The 20,585-nt window shown below is 48.8% G+C and overlaps 2 protein-coding genes across 5 annotated transcripts in view; one reads left to right on the top strand and one right to left on the bottom strand.

The window, feature by feature from the left end:
• Window positions 1-348: 348 nt before the first annotated feature.
• Window positions 349-3,712, bottom strand: Nup107 (nuclear pore complex protein Nup107). The gene has a single exon (XM_050188051.3). The coding sequence runs from the start codon at window positions 3,555-3,557 to the stop codon at window positions 840-842; it is 2,718 nt and encodes a 905-aa protein (XP_050044008.2). The 5' UTR covers window positions 3,558-3,712; the 3' UTR covers window positions 349-839.
• Window positions 3,713-3,948: 236 nt separating this feature from the next.
• The window catches only part of LOC126541322 (transmembrane protein 198), a 123,967-nt gene continuing 107,330 nt past the window's right edge, over window positions 3,949-20,585 (top strand). The window contains exons 1-2 of one of the 4 annotated variants that reach the window (XM_055076543.2): window positions 3,952-4,113; window positions 15,348-15,508. The gene's annotated coding sequence lies outside the window, so the exon portion shown is untranslated. Of the gene's footprint in view, window positions 4,114-15,347; window positions 15,509-20,585 lie in introns of all 4 variants that reach the window. The other 3 variants (XM_072286524.1, XM_055076548.2, XM_050188057.3) reach the window with 3 other exon arrangements.

Raw genomic sequence — 20,585 nt, 5'->3', positions numbered from 1 at the left:
CAATACAACTGTCTCAACCACTACATTAAAAGCTAAACATTTTGACACAACTACCTGGCTGGTTAGGATAATTAAGAATTTAGGTATGTCTCCGACCAATCCCTACTTTGTGAAGGCAGTTGTGCAGAAACTGTGGCAATGACTGCCACTTTGTGCAATGTAATAACATTTTAGATATGCTGCAAGCACTATAAGTGATAACATTCCATGGGACAATGCAAGAGTAGACAACGTAAATCAGTTGTAGGTGCAAGTGCCCAGAACATTTTGTCCTGAGCACAAAGTGTGTTTCTGCTCATAATAAAAGTAATTTCGTGTAGTTAATGTTTTTAAGAAATTCGACACTGCTGAAAAAGGCCGATCCAGTTTTTATTTTGTTTGTGCGCAAGGTGAAAACTTCAAATTTTTTTATACCTTACAAACTCATTGTCTTTTACAAATCCTGTACAAGCTGTGATGAGGTCGTCTTTGCAAACTATTGATAAGGCGCTAGAATTTAAGTAAAAATGTTAAAATTACTAGAAACAGACAACAGTGAAAGATAACCAAACAAGCATGGTATTGCAGCAGCTCACCATTTCCCCAAGTATTTCAACAACGAAGGCAATGACTTATGAATGCGCTTTCTGCAATTATGTAATACACAGGGAATTTCATGCTGTAAGTCTTGTGTAGACAAAAAGCTAGATGTCATTTACAAGGTGTATGGCAGTGGCAGTGTCACACATGACAACGCTGGAGAAAACAAGAGTGGAAGGTGTCCCTCGTTTTGCTCGCTCACTTCAACCTTTCTCCCATATTTTCACTCTTGTCAAGTCTGAGCACAGGAAGTCACATTATTACTGCAGTGGGAATCCTAAGGCATCAAGCCCTTCGTCCAGCAGGATAAGAGATGCGGCCCTGCTCTTTTGCAAAAGTGTTCGCAGCTCCTCATCACCAAACTCTTCGTACAATGCCTGCCTCTCTGACGCAATGGTGTCCACCACTTCGGTGAATTCCGCGGCCAACCCAGATTCTTCCAAGGCCTCCATGAGAAGAAAGGTCAGCTGTGGAATGCACAGCCTGCGCAGTGCTGCCATCTGACGGCTCCGCGGGTTGTCACCACTGGTCTGAGTCTCCCCCTGGTCCACCATCCAGCCTCCATCTACAAACAGGAGCACATCGAAGACGTCCCTCTTGACCTCTTTGGCCAAAGTAGTCACCAAGTTCTGCCACTGTTCCAGCTCCATAGTGTAGGTCCGCATCTTGTGCTCGTGAGCCAATTTTTCAGGAAAGCGAGCCCCTGGAGCAAGCTCTTCGGGAGCTGCTGGCTTCCTCCTGTGGAACTGATTGAACCACTCCTGGAAACTGGCATGAACCTTCAGCAGTGCCTCGAAGCACAGGAACTCTCGCACAGCGTTCTCCTCCTCAGCCAGCAGTTGCCTGTCACGCCCCGAAGAGCGGCTCCACTGCTCCATGGCCACCCTCACAGAGTCGACAGGCAGTTTTCGGAATGTCTCCCGGGCGGCACCAATCTTTCCCAAGCACACAAAGCCTCGCATGAGTGCATTGGCTTGTTTAAGTGCCTCGCCCCTGTTGGATGAGTCAAAGAGAAGCCACTCCAGCGATGCTACTTTTTCTCTATCTTCAGCCGTGGTCTCCAAAGAAGGCACAGTAGAAATTGCATGAAGCTCTATTGGTTCGTCACCAGAAACACGCACCTGCTCAACCAGTGTTCGAGTAATGGCAGCCACATTTAGCCCAGCCACCCGTGCTAGCTGAAGGCACAATTCCTGTTCTTCAGGGTCCCTTGTTTTGAGGCCGCGCAACAGCTGTGTGTACTTGTTGACCTGATCAGCTGCTGGAAGCGTGGCTGTATACGTGGCAACCAAGGGAACGTGCCCCTCATCGATGAGCAAGTCTACATAGGTGCGAAGAAGAGCATCGCACGCTGCAGTGCTGGTCTCACAGTAGACCTGTCGCAGCAAGAGTACCATGTGAGCCAGAAACCGCATTGTTTGAAGCGGTGGCTCTGTTGGCTGACTGGTTGCCCACTCGTGCATCTCTTCAACCATAGAAACAGGGTCATTTAGCACCACATATCGCTGCAGAATATGTGTAATATCTAGGATGCGCTGGTCGCTATCACCAGTAGCTGCTTGCAGATCGCGAAAAATGGCTTCGAAGGAGTCACGGTTGCTGGGGTAGCCCGATGGCAGTGGCTCAAGGCTCCTAGCTTGCTGCGTGGCGGTGCGGAGCTCCTGCTCCACGCACACATCCACCAGAACGCGCATGCGCGCCCACAGCTGATCCTCCCAGCTGGTACAAGCAGGCAGCACTGCCTGGACATTGCCACTTAGGGCACCATATACGGCGCGCTCGTACAGTGAACACGTGGGACTCGAGGCAGCTTCCCAACAGGCGCGCTTCCAAAGGTCCCGGTAGAGGTCGCCTTCAGCCGGCTGCATTGAATCGGTGCCCATAATGCTGATGCTGCTCCCACGGTTCGGGTCGTGGTAGGGCCGCCAGCCTTCAACCGCGGCGGCTAGCCAATGCTGGCCGTTGTCTGCCGCCAGCTCCTGAGCCCGCTGCAGCTGGCCCGCTCGTAGGTGGTAAAAGACGCTGCGGAATAGGCGACACTCGTCGTCTCGGTCCAAGTCGTGTATTGGCAGGCGCAAACGCGAAGGCGCGTCCGGATCCAGTTCGCTTACGTAGGTCGACTGTGCGCTACCGGTGGAGGCACGAGACAGGAGATGGTGCAGCGTGTTTTCCCATGCGCAGCCACCGTCGGCGAAGTACTCGAGCCTTTCGTCGTCGTCGCCCATCCCGCGTTGAAGCGCCGCGCAACTTTCCAGCCAGTCGACCACCAGTTGCGCCTGGCGTACGAACATATCCCTCGCCAAAAGTGCGTCGATGACTTCCTTGTCGCTAGCTTCGCGAGTTCCATCGACAAGCATGGCGTCGTCGTCGCTGCCTTCTTCCATGCACTGGTTCGCCTTCAATCGGTCGCGCAGGAGGGCACCCGTGAGCTTCCATGTATTGCGCTCTTCGGTCAGCAAGGTTTGGCACACCATGGCTTCGGTCCACACGGATTCGCCCTTGCGAGAAACCATGCGCTCCGTCACTTTTCGCACTTTGGCTAAGTAATTGTCACACAGGTTTTCATACTTTTCAAGCAGTACAAGAACGTCCTGACTACTTTGATGGGCCTTATAGGCTTCCATAAAATCGGCGTAGATACCGGCCGTAGCTACGACCGCTGGATGTTCAGTCGCCAGCGCCGATGCACTGAACGCGGTCAAGTCAGTGACTTCGAAGTTCGCGCTGACATTGCCGGCCCGCGAAGATCTGCCGCCGGGCGTCGCGAAGCCTACGATAGATCCTCCCGTAACGGCACTTGCATTCCTATTCATCTGAGCGATGGTGCTCGTGTAGGACGCCGCAGGGGTGCCAAATTCTTGTTGCCGCTGAGAAAACGATGCACTCCTGTTGCTGAAGCGGCTTCGCGACTGTTTATCGGGCACCGGCGTGGTGACGCTGCTCCAATACAGACACGAGTCACTTTCACTTTGCGCCATGTCCAGTCGCCGCTTGACTACTCACGTTTTGTCAAATGACCTTTTAGAAACGCGAGACATATCGACACATTTACATTTGAACTCCAGAACTACCGCCGCATTTTTAGGGTTAGCTTTAAAACCGCGTAAAACATCACATGCATTGTGTAACGCAGGAAGCGCCCCCTAAAGCGTGTGATAGAGAACACCAGACGCGTGAGACTTACGTATTTCAGAAATAACTAACTCCATTACAATAAAAAATTAACACGAAATTTTTGGTAGCTTATTTTGAAAAAAAAAGTTCACATTGTTTGACATTCAGTAACAAGAAATAGTTTTAAGCTTTGCATAGTTACATTCAGAACCGGTAGGGTCGCTAGCGTCACATTTTTTTTTCTTCGTCTGCTCTTGCGCGGTTTTGTGTTTGGTTGCCAGCCGCTGCAGTCGGTGGTTCGTTACTTCTTGATCGTGTGTATCATGTGGTGAAGTTCTCTTCCGTGTGTTTCGCCGACCACATATGCAAGCGCTGCCGTGGGAGCCCTCTTCAGCTACATTGTGATACCAAAACACTTAGGTAAACGCATTCAAACATATTCGCCTCTTCATTTCCCTGCCTGTCACGCCGCTGCCTACGGCTGGCGGTCTCATTGATCCACTTGCTCTTGCGGCACTGCGCATGAGATGTGGGGCCTCCAAGGGCCTCCACTGCTTCCGTTTGCTCTCGACTATGTTGAGCAGTGTAGGTAGTACCACTGTAGTGCCGGTATGGGCAATCAACGGATGCTAGCTGTAGCTTTCCTTGACTTGTACTGTTATCGCGCTTCGCAAGTGAGCAGTCGGTAAAGTACCGTTATGCTTGCGCTACTGTGTTACGCATTGGGCCGCCAGTAGCTTTTCGAAGCTGCCCGATGGATATTAGCGACTTCCCCATTCCACGAATATTGACTCAATACAACTTACAATTCCTTCCCCGTCAGTCACTCAAGGTGGTGATCTCTGTTGGGATAACAAATACTGAATTTAGAACTCCGAAATTGGTTTCACGCGTTGGTTGCGACTTCGCGATGTCGGGCGTGCGCGGACCACATTGACGTTCACAATTTAATGGATTTTATTTTGTCGTCTTGGACAAGAACAAATTCTATCTCAGTAAATTCAGTGGTTATATATCTGTAAGCAAACCAGAGCGTGTGCATATTTAGATGTTCGTTCCTGTCAGCAGCGATTTGGGAGCGGTTTCTATTGTTCCTGTATGTGCAAAAGTGCACTTCGTCGTTTATATTCTACACGAACGTCTTCGCATTTTGAGGGGTTTTTGATTCGTTTGGTACAGTGTGTGCAATCCAAACAAACGAAGTCCTTCTGAATAAGAACTTTTGCGCCCCGGCCTGACCACGTTGCTTCTATTTTATGTGGACCATGACATTGAATTTAGTTGTCTGGACAACAGGTGTTCCTTACTGATATCTTGCGCTATGATGCTTGCCAAAGCACTGGTAGAGGCTTTACGGTCGAGCATGCTTCATGCAAAACCCCGAGGGTGCTCTTTTTCTGTTCTGCCTGTTTGTGAACGTTAGCGCTGTTATTTCTTGCTTAATGTCCCCCTGCGATAAACTTGTGCGCTGTTTTGCACCTATCGTTTGAGGTGGTTATGCTCTTCATAATTCCGGTTTTGGCTTAAGAGGGTGGTGGTGCGGGAACACGATCTAGCAACGTATCAGTGGGTTACGAAATGCGACTGCGACGTTACGTAACAACCACGCTGAATAGATAAGCATACTTGCACGAGAAAACACGCAAGGTGTAGAACTCTTGATAAGTACTCCTGCAGTAAAAATAAAATTTAAGAAATTGCTTGGTCGGGGGAGCTGAGCGCGGACAATAAACAAGAACCAGTGCATAGATAAACATGCTACACAGAGGGTCAGGATGAACGTCCATGTCTCTTGTGTGTAGTGTTTATTCCCACAATTTTACGGATACTGGGAGAGCGAGAGATGCAGTAGTAAGCAAAGCAGTGACTGTAGCAAGGTATGATTAGTTTCTGCAGCTTGCTACCCTGTCCAGTATGAAGCAACTTCCCCAACAAAGTACTTCTGCTACCCTATACGAGCCAGAGAAGGGAGAAGCACGGACACGTACACACAAATAAAGGATAAAGACAGTTGACCTGTGCGACCTTGCAGAATCAGGACCCAATTTCCAAAGAAATTAGTTGCTTCTTTCGAGCTGTTGCAATAAGAACTTCAGTTACCTGTAATTAAAGCACATACCTTAAAATGTTGCCCGTATATATGACTGACCCGATTGAAACCCAGCCCGCATATAACGCTTTTGGGAACTTGTAGAGAAAGTTCTTTTGCAAAGCCAGTAATTAATCCAGACATATTTTACTTCGCCAGAAGAATTGGCCATAGTTCCCAACATTGGCCAACGTGTCTCGCATTGATCACCGAAGAGACCGGCAAAGCCATCTACACGCCTCGTATAACGAACGAAAATTTGGAGAAGACGAATATTCGGTAATCTTCAAAGCACATGATTCACCTGCACACATTAAAATTTCGATACATTCACCTGCAGAGTGACCCCTGTTTCCTCTAAATATGACACATTTGCCGTTTTTTGGTCCTCCCATAGAAGATGGGAAGCTTTGTAAGCATTTTACCTTTAAACGGGCCTGCAACGAAGGTTTAGCGGTCTTCATTTAACGCATATTTAACCCACATACTTCAAAATTTGCCTGCATAGCGACCGTGACGTTCCCCACATTTCCTGAAAATATATTATAAACTTTTTAAGTGTCGTGTTCTTTCCTTTCTCAGTTTCTTTTTAGAAAAATCGGGAAAACGGCCACATAACGTTTTTCAATGCTGCCATAGTGGCGTTAGTTCGGTGTAAAAAAGTGACGCATTTAAACTAGCTCTAGCTCAGAGGTTCCCAAACTTTCTGGCCTTGGGGAATTCCACCTGCCTTCCTTCCGCGGGCAGGCAGGTGTATAATGTAAAGGCCAATGGAAACGTCGCTGGCCATGCATAGAACGGATAAATTGACTTCTGCATATAGTGTACGGGTAGATGTATTCTCGCTTCATAGCTTTTACTTGAGGCCACCTATTAATGGTGTTACCAAGAGCTGAACACGACTCGGTGACACTTGAAACCATCAAGGCCTTTCCACAGTCACCTGAGTTTTTTGTATCAAATGCCGCTATACTACGACGACAGTCACGAAGCCGGTCGTTAAAGGAGCTTGATCCGCGGCATTTATTGTTTCATATAATGGGCACTGTACTTATCCTTGGTTATCTTTTTTTAAGTCATTCCCCTCTCTTCCTGCCCCCCTCTCTCTAAGTATTGTTGAACGGAGCAGAGCTTTCTCGTCACCTGGGGGATGTCAATAAATCACCGTCATCATCAACTTGCATGTGCAGAATCGATTGTCGTTTGACTCGAAAAAAAAAAAAATTTGCATAAGAGCATTTGTCCGAAAAAGCAACGCCTAGATGAAGACATACTAACGAAATAGTTTACGCATCTGGCATTTATTTCACACGAAAAAAAGAAAGATAGACTCCCTCGAAAAGGGCAGTGGTTTTGTTAATCATAGTGTGACATGAATTACGATTCGCATATGGGAGGGGCGGTAGCGCAGGCCCAGTTCCTGTACTTCCTTCTGTCTTCGTCGCATGCAATAGTGCTGCGACGAAGATAATAGTGCAACATAGTGCAACATATTTCGCGAGGAAAACGTGCGTTGATTGATTTTTGTTGTTGTTGTTGTTGTTATTCGCATCAGCCGTGACTAAGATAAACTAAATAATTTTTTCTTCGCCAAAGAATCTGCAGGGGCAGTACATCTCAATGGTATTGAAAGGCTGACTTCCCGTTTTTACGCCCTGTTGATTTTGGGGTTTCCTTTTTCCTTCTTTCCCTCTTTCTTTTTCTTTTTTCTAATTAACTATGGCGTCATGAAGTGCCTGCGGGCACCTCCTAGAGTAAAATTGTGAGAATGTATGGTTCGTGTTATTTTACTTCATCAGCTTGTCAGCGTCAATCCTGAGTTAACTTCATCATTAGTTTGCCGTATCAACCGTGACCTCCTCGACTACATTTCTTGAACCTTGTCTTATCGTATTCTAATTTCTTTTTCTGTCTTTTTTATTGAATCTAGGTCTTCAACTACACTGCTGCATCTGCTTGTGTACGAATTGCATGAGCCCGTGACTAGCAGTCATCGTAAGGGCTCAGGTGAAATGGTAAACTAAGTTGTTTATATATTTAAACTGAATAAAACCATTCATTAATTCACTCATTCATTCATACATTCGTTCGTTCGTTCGTTAATTAATTAACTAATTCATTCATTGATTCTGTAAAGGGGTGTATTCAGCAGGTAGCGTAAGCGTTGCAGTCAAGCGACGCAGAGAAGGAACATCTGGAAGCCCGAGCGACTCACTCGCGCCAAGCACTGGCGATCCGGCCGACTCAGTGGCTTCACTGCACACATCGAATCGACGATTCGGGTAACCTTGCCCGTGCGCTTTTCATTCCAATTCACTCATTCATTTAGCCACGCCATTCTTACCTTGAGGGCTTTGTATTGCAGTCTTCTGCACTGGACGATGGTGTGCATCTCGCTACCCAGTTCATGGACGTATAGCTCTCATTTCTTTTCGTGGCGCGCGCCCCAACCGTTCTAGCTGTGATGCATATAGTATATGTTACAACTGTTTCGCGGACTTAATATTGCCTTGTCACTCCGCACCTCCTTCTCGACATCTTCTCTGCGTACACTTGGTTCACGTGAATGTTCTGCTCCTGTTAAGGTTTGTGTTCACTTGGGCTAGTTGGTGCTACGAAAAAGAAAAAAGAAAGGAACAGGGTGATGACGGGACGCAGAGGACAAGAAGCTGACACAACGGTGTGCTTCTGTGACCGCGATCGTTTTCTTTGCACATGTGTAGTTGTTAGCGGCATTCTAGTCATATCCGATTCACACTGATTGACTGGCCTCCAGTGGTACCTATCGAGCATGATTTCTTTAAAGCTAAGGCCTTTTCGGGGTTCCGAAGAACTTAATTTATCCACCTTGTGCATATTGGCCGCCCCGGGTTATTGTTATCTTTTTTTTTTTTTTACGTTCAACATTAGCGAGCAAATAATATTTCCCGTTGCATGATATGCCCACCAAAGTGAGAATGTTTTTCTTTTCCGACTCTTTCTTGATGAAAACATCAAATTTTATAATCTAATTTAAGAAGAAACAATTTGGTTCGCCAATAGCCGGCCGCCTAATAAACTTGCAGCTAGGGCTCTGTACGGCAGCTTCATATCTCGAAGGTGTAAATTTTCTTTCTCCTGTACTTTTGTGTACAGTATAGTTATACTCTTACCAGCGCAATTTCTCAATGTCACGGAGCTTTCTTTTAGCTAGCACACTCTACCGTCGCTTCCGGACCATATCTATAGGTTCTATAGCACACTGCTAACCTCAATCTCCACATATCCTTCTTTATCCATCGCGGAACGAGGTTACTTGAGCTACATTTTGCTTGTAATTCCTATGTTGTCCCCGCTGAAGAAGACATTACATATGTCACGTCGCCGTATTTCAAATTGTGTGCACCGTTTCGCTGAATAAGTTTTAGGCTCTCATCATCATCATCATAAGCCTGGTTACGCCCACTGCAGGGCAAAGGCCTCTCCCATACTTCTCCAACTACCCCGGTCATGTACTAATTGTGGCCATGTTGTCCCTGCAAGCTTCTTAATGTCATCCGGCCACCTAACTTTCTCCCCACCCCTGCTACACTTCCCTTCCCTTGGAATCTTCCCTCCTCATTACATGTCCTGCCCATGCCCATTTCTTTTTCTTGATTTCAACTAAGAAGTCATTAACCCGCGTTTGTTCCCTCACCCAATCTGCTCTTTTCTTATCCCTTAACGTTACACCCATCATTCTTCTTTCCATAGCTCGTTGCGTCGTCCTCAATTTAAGCAGAACCCTTTTCGTAAGCCTCCAGGTTTCTGCCCCATACGTGAGTACTGGTAAGACACACCTTTTATATACACTTTTCTCTTGAGGGATAGTGGCAACCTGCTGTTCATGATTTGAGAATGCCTGCCAAACGCACCTCAGCCCATTCTTATTCTGATTATTTCAATCTCATGATCCGGATCCGCAGTCACTACCTGTCCTAAGTAGATGTATTCCCTTTACACTTCCAGTGCCTCGCTACCTATCGTAAACTACTGTTCTCTTCCTAGACTGTTAAACATTAGTTTAGCTTTCTGCAGGTTAATTTTTAGACCCACCCTTCTGCTTTGCCTCTCCAGGTCAGTGAGCGTGCATTGCAATTGGTCTCCTGAGTTACTAAGCAAGGCAATATCATCAGCGAATCGCAAGTTGGTAAAGTATTCTCCATCAACGTTTATCCCCAATTCTTCCCTTTCCAGGTCTCTGAATACCTCCTGTAAACACGCTGTGAATAGCATTGGAGAGATCGTATCTCCCTGTCTGACGCCTTTCTTTATTGGGATTTTGTTGCTTTCTTTATGGAGGACTACGGTGGCTGTGGAGCCGCTATAGATATTTCAGTATTTTTACATATGACTCATCTACACCCTGATTTTGTAATGCCTCCATGACTGCTGAGGTTTCGATTGAATCAAACGCTTTTTCTTAATCAATGAAAGCTATATATAAGGGTTGGTTATATTCCGCACATTTCTCTATCACCTGATTGATAGTGTGAATATGGTCTATTGTTGAGTAGCCTTTACGGAATCCTGCCTGGTCCTTTGGTTGACAGAAGTCTAAGGTGTTCCTGATTCTATTTGCGATTGCCTTAGTAAATACTTTGTAGGCAACGGACAGTAAGCTGATCGGTCTATAATTTTTCAAGTCTTTGGCGTCCCCTTTCTTATGGATTATGATTATGTTAGCGTTCTTCTAAAATACCGGTACGCTCGAGGTCATGAGGCATTGTGTATATAGGGTTAATTTACTTTAAATGCCCTGTTTAGGACGCTATATATATCAGCTCGGAAGCTATAGGATACGCAATTGAACGGTGTATAGACACGCAGGCTACGTTACCGGTAATTTGCGAATATGGAAATTGTCCTTATGCGACAAGCTTGAAGCGCGATACGTGCAAATGTCGATGCCAGCGGGAACATGGTCTGTTGAATGCATTGGCGTGCCGTTCAAGCGTTTACGGCCTCCCAGCGCTTGTTGCTTGTGGTCGCGTCTGGAAAGAATAATGGGAGAGAGTATAGCTCCAGCGGCCGCTCTGAAACATCGTGTCTACTCCTCACCCGTACAGTCATGCGCGCACAGCCGCAACGGTTTATGTTTGCCGTTGTGACACTGAGCACGAGATCCCATGTTAGATTCCTGGCCGTCGTTCTTTCATGTATACCGCGGTAAGAGTTTGTCAGGGAAGAAGTGCGTAATTGGTTGTGTGTTAGAAATACCAGCCGTAAAATTCTGAGCCAAGCGGTTCTATTTACGTAACCTCTCTAGCTCTTTTCAGTCTTCAGCTTTGCAGCTGCTGAAGCGATGTGAATCGCGGTAAAGTGAAGAAAAAAAGAAAAAAAAAGAAAGAAGTAGCGCTAATTGCTCGATATTTGGACACAGTGCATACATATCGCTGTTTGTGAAGCATATATATATATATATATATATATATATATATATATATATATATATATAGGAGAGATTCCTCCATCGCACTCCACTCTCATATTTACTCGCGACTTCCTTGCAGTACTGCTCTGGGAGTTGGCACGTAAGAGTGTACGAATTAAACGAAATAATGATTCACGGTGCTTAGCGCAGGCGCTGACGTACCTCGCGTGAGTGAAATACTTTGCGCAAGCGGCTTTATCGCACGTTCTCTCTCTCTCTCTCTCTCTCTCTCTCTCGCTCGCTCGCTCGCTCCCGAACTGACTCATTTGCTGAGCGTCAACGCGCCTGGTTCGCGCGGCCTCGATGCTCGACGCTCGATGGCTTGCTTCGCATGCTCTCCTTCGGTGGCCGAGTCAACGCCTCGTACACTGAGCGTTAAACGCGCTCGTTTACGGCGCTCGTCTGAAGTTGCAGAAGAAGAAGAAGAAAAAAAGGACATTTCTTGGAAATGGCGGCAAGAAGGGAGGCCCGGTGTGCCGTGTGACATAACTCCTCTATATTGCTCGTTCACGGCGTGCGCGCCTGATGACGCGTAGAGAAACAACACGACCGGCGCCGCCTGTTCGCAGACAGAGGATCTCCTCTTCGGTAGAAGTGGCGCGTCGTTCTTCTCCGCCCAGTTTGTTTTTCCTCATCGACGCTTCAACGAGGAGGCTCAGCGCGCGGCGACGAAGCCGCCGCCGCTGCTGCTGCTGCGTCCAGCTATAGTGTGTGCGCTTGCTCGCGCAGCCTGCATTGCAGCTTGAAAGGGCCGGCGTTGTTGTCCTTGTCGTCACGCGTATGCGGTTTAAACGAGAGAGAGTGAAAAAGAAAATACGAAGACTGAATGGAGCTGGCTTCAGGGTGGGCTGCGCTTTCACGCTGTATATGCATGCCTTTACGCGAACCCCGACCCACCGTTTCCCCGCTCCGCAAGTTCCGTGCAGGTTATAGGGCTCGTGTCAGCCAATCATTAAGGACAGCCGGCTGCGTGTTCCAGGGGAAGGCAGTAGGGATCGCCCATTGTGCACTACTAATCCTCACGTGACGTTCTCATTCAGTCGACGTCACTTAGAGGCTGGCTTGGAGGAGCCGCTCTTCCTCGTTCTTTTCTGATTCGCTGACGCAATTCGTAGCTTTCTCTTCACTGCACGGAATTGGCGAGATGGAGTGTAGCTGCCGTGTGGCGCGTACTGGCTCTGCAGTGTGGAAGCGTGCTGCGGCCATGTCTTGCCTGCGTGCGTGCACGATGAGGCGCCTGGTAACGGGACGGTGTAAAGAGGTAGTGGAGACTCAGTGTTGCTCCCTTGAAAGCCCCTCTGTGTGCTCCAGCGTTTGCTGCACTTTAGAATAAGGTACCTCTATGCAGGTGCGCGAAGGCTGTTGTGTTAATGTTGTTGTAGGCTTTACCGTCTTTCGTGGACGGCAGTGTAGTAACACCACCATCGCAGCCTTGCGTGCGAGCTTTGGTTGACTAGCCTAGCGTAAAGCCCCGCGGCATTTCTATGTCCCGTGACAGCGGGCCGGGGGGAGATTGTATATAGCTGCATGGCTAACGACGATAACGGCGGCCTCGCTCGGCAGTGCACCGCTATCATAGATATCGCGACGCTTCGGCGCTTTTGATTTTCTTTGTTTGCGAGAAACTTGACTCGGCTGATCTGACGCGTGCTTTTGGACATCGTCTGCTAATAGGGCGCTAGATGGCTGTGCAATAGGGCTAGACGTGTTGACGCCGGTGCTGCTACGCTCCCTACTTGTGATACGCAAACATTTGCGATTTTTCGTTCAATCAGAACTTGCGAGGGCGAATGCAGGGGAAACTAATTTATCTAATTTGTTAAAGCGCCCCGAAATTTGAAAACCTGTGCTTGCAGTGAGCTTCGCCCAGCCTGTATCAACTCCATCAAGGTTCGCAAATGGCGGCGCGACATAAATCCGCCTCATATCGAAAATAATAATGAAATCTTGAAAAGAAACTGAAAAAAATATATATAAAGCGCGTGTGAACGAAAATGAGATGATATAGGAGTAGCGTCACGGCAACGCGGTTTGCAATTTGAGCTGAACCTTATTACGAAGGCACGAACCCTGGCAGCATACATGGCCATAGAAACGGTGGTCCGCTAGAGTAACGACATGAATACTATGGAAAGTTACTGCCACGCAGCAACAATCACCGAATAATCATTAGAGGGAGTGGGAAATTTCATCCCTTCATCTTGAGCGGGAGTGGCGGCATGCTGGCACGTGCACATGTAAATGGAGAACTTTCGTAGCGGCACTTTTCCTGCGGTGAACTCGATTAGCACAAAGGAGAAGAAGAAGAAGATTAGGTTGCCGTTTCGGCATTTGCGTTCAATGAGGTTCATTGGCTATGGAGGTAGTAGCAAGGTCGCTTTCTATGTTGTATGTGTTCAGACGCGGTAACTTGAGCGCCCAGGAACTCTCCCGCGGACTGGCGCGCGGGATCGCTGGAGCGGTTCGATGACGCGCCCATGGGAACTGCGGCAGTGGGAATATAATTCGAATGCGCCATTTAGTCTCTTGAGTTACCTCTATAGAGCGATGACAACGTCGCCATGTCCGTTCTGAAGCCAAACAATGGGAATCCTCGGCAGAAGCTATAGCTGACTAAATAAGGCACTGTGGCAAAGCCGACTTCTAGCGCAGTTTAGCAATATACGCAAAGTTTGCTAATGATAGCTTGCAAGAGATGGATGGATGGATGGATGAAAAACTTTATTAGGGTCCTTTAGGGCGCGCCCTAGCGCGCAGCGGGCCACTCCCACGTCGGGACAGAGAGGCCGAGCCTCTCCGCCACGTCGCGGGCCCGTTGGACAGCCCATAACTGTTCTTCGAGGTTGGGGCTGTGTAGGACAGCATCCCAGCGTGAAGAAGTGTTACTTTCATCGCCACGTAACGCGGGGCATCGCCAGAGCATGTGAGGTAAGTTCGCTAAGTCATTGCATAGTGCACATGTATTTGTCGTCTGAATTTCGGGGTACATCTTGCAAGAGAGATTCCTATAGTATACCTTCTGTGCGCAATATCAGAGCATACATAACCCTTACCTGCCGTGGTGGCATGGCGTTGCTCTGCTTCTAAGGGCGCGGGATCGAATGGCGGCCACGGCGGCCGCATATCGATAGGGGTGAAAAAATGCAAAAACGTCCGTGCACCAAGCACGGGTGCTCGTTAAAGAACCCCCGGCCAGGTGGTCAAAATTAACCGGAATCCACCACTACGGCGTGCCTCGTAATCAAATTGTAGTTTTGGCACGTACAACCCCGGAATTTATTTTTCTCCCTCCCCCTTTAAAACATGCTTGTGGCGTTATGTTCATAAAGTGCCATAAAAATAAAGGAAAAACAAAAAAAAAGCTGCCCAGCTTTTCATCCGTTTGATGATTCCCATTATTGCTCGGCATAAAAATGTTTTCTCTGTAGCGTTGTGTGCTTTGTCGCTAAATTTAAGAGGGAAGTAACGACTTTCGCCTTCCGATGTGATCCCTTGAATGGTGTAGAATAAAGAAACGTTCAGAGTTGGAGCACAGAACATGCGACGTGACACATCACTCATGCGTGGATAGATTAAATAAGCTCTTGAAAGGAAGAACATACAAAAGAATACCCGTGGGTGTACTCTTCGGAGAACGGCGAAAGCTTATTTCCGTCATTTGCAACCGTGTTTATTTTCATTGTTTTGCAACTTCGTTGACTTGCAGGTATAAAGATGCGTCGCTCGTTGGGTGCGAGTGTAAACTCGACCACCGCAAAAACCCGCGTATAGTACGGACCTGAGTAATAACGCGAGGGACACAGGCGAGGAAAATGTAAAAATGAAAGTGAGCTATACAACGCGAACGAGATGCGTGCGACGGCATGGCGATTCTGACGCGGCAGACGTCGCGATACCTGCGCGGTGGTGTGCGATAGCGTGTAGCAAACGGCACGACAGTGCGTAGCATCCACGCTAAGGAAACAGGAGCGGCAGATTTGGGCTAAGAAGTGTTTCGTTTCGCGCACGAGGCGCAAATTTGACACGCTTCAGTCTGGGAAAAGAAAAGGGCGGAGAGTGAATCAGTTTGTAGCGCCCGGATAGTTGACATCGTCGTGTTATACTGTCTTGGAGGTGACATCAAAGCCGCACGGCGCCAAGCACGGCTCCCGTCCAGGGCAGCATGCAGCGCTCGAGCGTTGGCTGGCTGGCTGGATCGGACGTCCGCGGAGCAGAAGCAGAGGCTCGCTGGATAAGCTTTCGTTGCTGGTGCGAGGAGCGGCTAGGATGAGGAGGTGAATGACCTTTTTTTCCCCCCTACTCCCGCCACCCTCCGCCGTACACGTCGCGTTGTCATCGCCGTCTTCTTGGCCTCTAGGTTGGGCGGCTGTGTGAAAGGGATGCACCAACACCACCACCATACCGGGTGGTGCTTCGAAGCTGCGTCGAGGTGTGTGCGTGTGTGTTACTGTGTCCTTCCTGCGCGGCGTATATAACTTATGCTCGAGGACGCGGCGGGCACGACGACGAACCGGCAGGAAGAAGGGGTCCTCTTCCGCTTCTTCAAACTCTTGGCGCCGGCGTCGGCCTCATTTGTGCGCGCTCCGTCTTCTCGCGTTGGCAATTTGCCCAGCAGAGCCTGCACCGAGTGGCAAGCGTTGTTGCGCGGAGTATTGCTTTTTCTTTTGCCCCGTGCCGTGTATATATTCCAGGCCGCACGTTGTCTATAAATAATTTTACTCCTTTTTTTTTCTCTCTCTCTCTCCCGCGATATGTTTGTGTAGCGCGGCGTGCGCAAAGAGAAGGGCTGCGGCGTGCCGCGGAGCTAAGTGAAATGAAACTGATGATCCGCGTCGTAAAAAGGCGGCGATCGTTTGCGAGTCTTTCCGGCGAACGCCGTTGACGGATTTATTGAAGCGAGGAAACGCTTAGGGCGTGGCGCGGCTGTTTCTTAAATGTATATATCGCGCCCGTCACCTGCAGGCACGACTGCGAAAAGCGGAGCGCGCACTCAGTGTTAAGACATCATACAGCGCGCGTGGGAATTTTGCACTGCAGGCTGTTTTCCGTGTCGTCTGCTCTGAAGGGTTGTTATGGTGGACGATCACATATATACCTGTAATTCCCAACGTATCATTCATGTCATGCTGAATATTATAACTCAGTTTTGATTCAAGCACGGCAACTTTTACTCGTCGCCTCTAGTGGCGTTTATGATACGCTGGAAGCGATCGGTGCTTCAGTTGTGGAAAGTTCAGAAAACAAGTTACTGATGATGAATTAAGAATACGCTGATTAGGTACTTGCACGGATAACCTCTCTTTTGTGCGAACGCATTCTCCTTGGCCAGAAATAAAGGTGAACTAGCTGTTATAATTTTCCTTGACGTGGAGCTGTGTTTGCGTGTTACGTGCTATAGGTTTACGTACAGACCACGCCAACTTTCGTTCAAACGTCCGCGCGTATTCTGCTCACGCTCTGCCATGCAATGCTTGGAAGACAAATGTTCTCGCGTTTTTCTGTCTGCGCAGTCGTGAATCCCCGTTACGTAAGCAAGGCGATTGCCCGTCGCGACATACTCTACCCAACGGTGTTGCAGTAGCCGGTTGAACGTCCTCCGCGCGCGCCCCTATTTATTGTGTGGCCCTCGGGCGGCTTTGTGTGCTTTCGCACTGTCTGATTTGCGGGAAATCTCGGCCAGACGTGTCTACGCAGTGCGATCTAGGAAAGCTGTATATGCAGCTAGTGCCGCTCACTCTGATGTCTCTGCGATAGTTTGGGTGGCGCGCGCGGTTGATGCAGTTTATCATCCACCGCGCGCACTCCTTTTCTTTTTGTAAGCCTCGTTTACTCTGTGCCGCCGGGTTTTTCGAAAAGACGGCTGCCCGGGCGTCTTCCTTTATTTTTTCGCTCTTCCATCGGCATCGTCTGGTTGACCCCGATTCGCGCAGTGGCAACGTATACAGGCCTTGCCTCTCCCTCTGAATACCGCCGGAGGGCTGCAGACGACACGACTCATCCCCTCCATATCTCCTTAGCTCCTGCTTTTTCTTTCTCGTTTCGAGCCGAGGCTGCAGCCATCGACCTGCTCGGTGGCTTCATCGCTTGCGGCTTCCCGTGTCCACCCCTCATTCTCTTTCTCGTGACTGCTTGTCGCACAGTCGTCGTGTGTCTCTCGTGTTTGCCTGCTTGCCTTTTTTTCTTTTCTACTCCGACGCGCGATGGCGCGCTGCTCCCGCTGCTCCTCAGGCGGCGGCCGCCATCTTGGGAGCCGAGCCGTCGATCGATCTGACGGAATGGCGCGGTCAGCTGAGCGGCAACGGCAGCATCCTCCTGCGAGATGCGCGCACTGGCATGCGCGTGTGTAGCCGTCGCAGCAGGCCCGATGCAGAACGGCGCCTTCATCTCCCTCTCGAAAAAGACCTGCACCGCCCCTCCCCCTATTTGGCTCGCCGCCGTCCATCGGGGCCCATAGCTCGTCAGCGAATGCGGCATTGCCGCTGACGGCCCCTTTCGTTTCCCTGGCCGCTCTTGATCGGAGTGGGCATGGGGCGCCTTCCCATTTGTCCTCCTGTCGACAAGTGCTGCCTTTCAGGGTTTCGGTTGCGAGTCAAAACGAGATTTTACGCTCCCTGGTCGTCTTCCTTCCTTACTTTCTTTCGTATCGCGTATTTTGGTTATTTTACTTTTTCTTTTCTTCCCCCCTTCCCTTCTTTTCCCTCGCGACTGAGACAACGAGATGATGCGAAATAGGCGAGTGCCGACGAAACGCCCGTGTGCAGCTCCTGCAGGTCACACTTCTCTGGGGCTCACGTAGCCCGAAAGCTGATCTTGCGGTGTCTTTCCTATACAGAAGGAGAGAAATGCGTCCCAGCGTGGGTTTTGTGATCCGCCCGCAGTTATCTATCTACACATGTGCACGCTTAGCATCTCTCTCTCTTTCCTTCTTTCTATTTATCTTTTTCTGTATGCGTGTTTGTATATATGTATATTTTACTTCATCTTTTCTTTTTTTCCGTTAAGCCCAGAACATTTGTATTATCATTGTTCCTGTAGTATATCGGATGGGCCTAGACTATACTGACGTAATCAATCAGGCATAACTCAAGAACAATGGCTCTATATATGCACACGGCGTGTACATGCAGTGCAAGTTTGATTTGTTGTACTTCGTGCGGGCGCGAGTCAGGCTGAGTTGTTTTATATACGCGATTTAGTAGCTTCTGGCTCGGTAAAAGATGAACTGTCGGTTGTCTGGGGGAATGGAACGAGCTATTTAACACTTACGGAAATCACGTTATAACTCAAGCCCGCAGTTCTGTAGTTTGTTAAGCGCAGCTTTTATTAGCAGTAATTTAACGTACCCCATAACCTCGTAATCGCCAACAGCCACTTTGAAGCCCATAGCATGTTATCGCTGCAATTACGCGCAGTATGTAGTTGGCGCTGTTCGAGGGGTATTCATTAAGCAAGGCTTAACATGTGCACAAAGCTGTTAAAAAGGGTATAGGATGCCGAAAACACTCCGTCAACCGCGGGCGGGTCTTTGGCCCGGGCGTCTGTAAGCGCGGTCGTATATATTGACGACGTTATCGCTTTTTGTTGCGACCTCTGAATCCTGACGTTTAGTGGCCTTTACATTGCCTGGTAAACATTCCTGATTTCTTTTTTTTCCCAGGGGCCCTCTATTTCGCGTTTGTTTACGGAAGTCACACGTGCGTCGTTGAACTCTATGGTGCGAATAAAGCACAATTTATTACACGCTTTTTTTTTTGTTACATGCTCTGTTATTTCATACTGTGTGGTTGTGCTCGTTTCTCTTCATTAACCTGTTCAATTGTGAACATGACTTCGATCATGGAATATAAGGCAAAGCTTAGTGCTCGAATCGAGCCAGTTTGTTGTTGCCCTCTGCAAGGTCGTATGCTCCCATAGTAAGGGAAACACGTCATCAAACCTCAAGCCAGTATAACTGCAATATTGCTCCACTTCATAGAAAAATGAAAAAAAAAATCAAGTGGCTAATATGACGTTTCAGGCGGATACATATCCGTTAATTAAACATTAGTCTGAATGCAGATATGCATGACGAATTTACGCTACCCTGAACGCTTTTCTACTGGTGAGGGTCTTCTGTACCGATTCACATTCCCCTCGAAGCCTGCATAGCCGACTACAGCAGCCTGACATCCGGGGCTAGCAACTCTTGGCGTCGTTAATTGTGGAAATCTGTTCGTCGTGCGTCTGGCGTCAGCATAAATTGAAGCCGGCGCCACGTCTCCTTATTCGCCAACGCGATGCAAGAGAGAGGTCCCCTGGACGAAGGTTCTCTTACTCGCTTTCGATCGAATAAAATATATTCTCTCCATCTCTCCTTGTGGATGACCCTGTAGCCCAGCTACGACTGCCACTCTTTTTTTCGTGGCAGTCACTGTGCCGTACGCAAGGCTCGCATTCGTCTGTCCGCGGCGTGCAGTCACGCACCATGCAGCCCCCCCCCCCCCCCCCTTTCTTTTTTGAACGGCTTGTGCGCGCACTGTCGTTGCCGCTCATATGAAACAACGTTCATGCTATGTACCGCGTTCGGCACACCCGTGGTACATATATCGTTCTCCGAGCGAGCCGCACACGCGGAGACACGCCGTCCCTCCACGGCTGCTAGCCTCCTGTCCACAGGCTCGGTGCATGACGCTGCGGCGATTGTGCACCCTGCGTGCACGCGCGTCCGTCCAGCGTCGTGACCGAAGCGAGGACAGCTGTCGCACGACAGCGAATGGATGGTGGCGCGCGCGGTCGACCGCTAAGGCGAGGACGACCCTCGGCTCCTCTGTTGTCCGTTTCGTGAGGTCCGGTTCTCTAATTTGGAAGCGCGCTGAAGCAACGCGAAATTAACTGTCCGTTCGCCCGACAGAAATGACGGACCGACCGCTATTTGGCACCGCGCACGTGACAACCGTATAGCTCACGGTGGAACGTCCTTTCTTGAGCCATCTCTATAACCGTCATTCTTCCCCGTGCATGGTGACCGTACGAATATTATTCGTCAGGGTGTGCGACCGCTCCCGCAATGATCAGAATCGCACCACCCTATAAGCCGCCGCGAGCCCACTGTATGCGTGCAAGCCAATGAGCACTCGCTGTTTGCGGGCACGGAAGGCTACAGTTCGGTTTGTGCTCTTCAATTGTGAAAAGGTCTCCAATTGTGAAAATGTCTCCAATTGTGCATGAATGTTTCCGTGTATGAAACCAAGAGGCGTTTCTCCATTTTTTTCTTTTCCTTTTGTCCTGAGTTCTTCGTCTACACTCCAACCGTGTACGCGATAAACGTATATCCTCCGTAGCCTTCCCTTCTTCTTTATTCTTTTTTTTTTA

The sequence above is a fragment of the Dermacentor andersoni genome, chromosome 2 (assembly GCF_023375885.2).
Source record: "Dermacentor andersoni chromosome 2, qqDerAnde1_hic_scaffold, whole genome shotgun sequence".
In the NCBI taxonomy this organism is placed as follows: domain Eukaryota; kingdom Metazoa; phylum Arthropoda; class Arachnida; order Ixodida; family Ixodidae; genus Dermacentor; species Dermacentor andersoni.
Note: the sequence above shows the minus strand (reverse complement) of the source record. Positions and strands in the feature narration are given on the sequence as shown.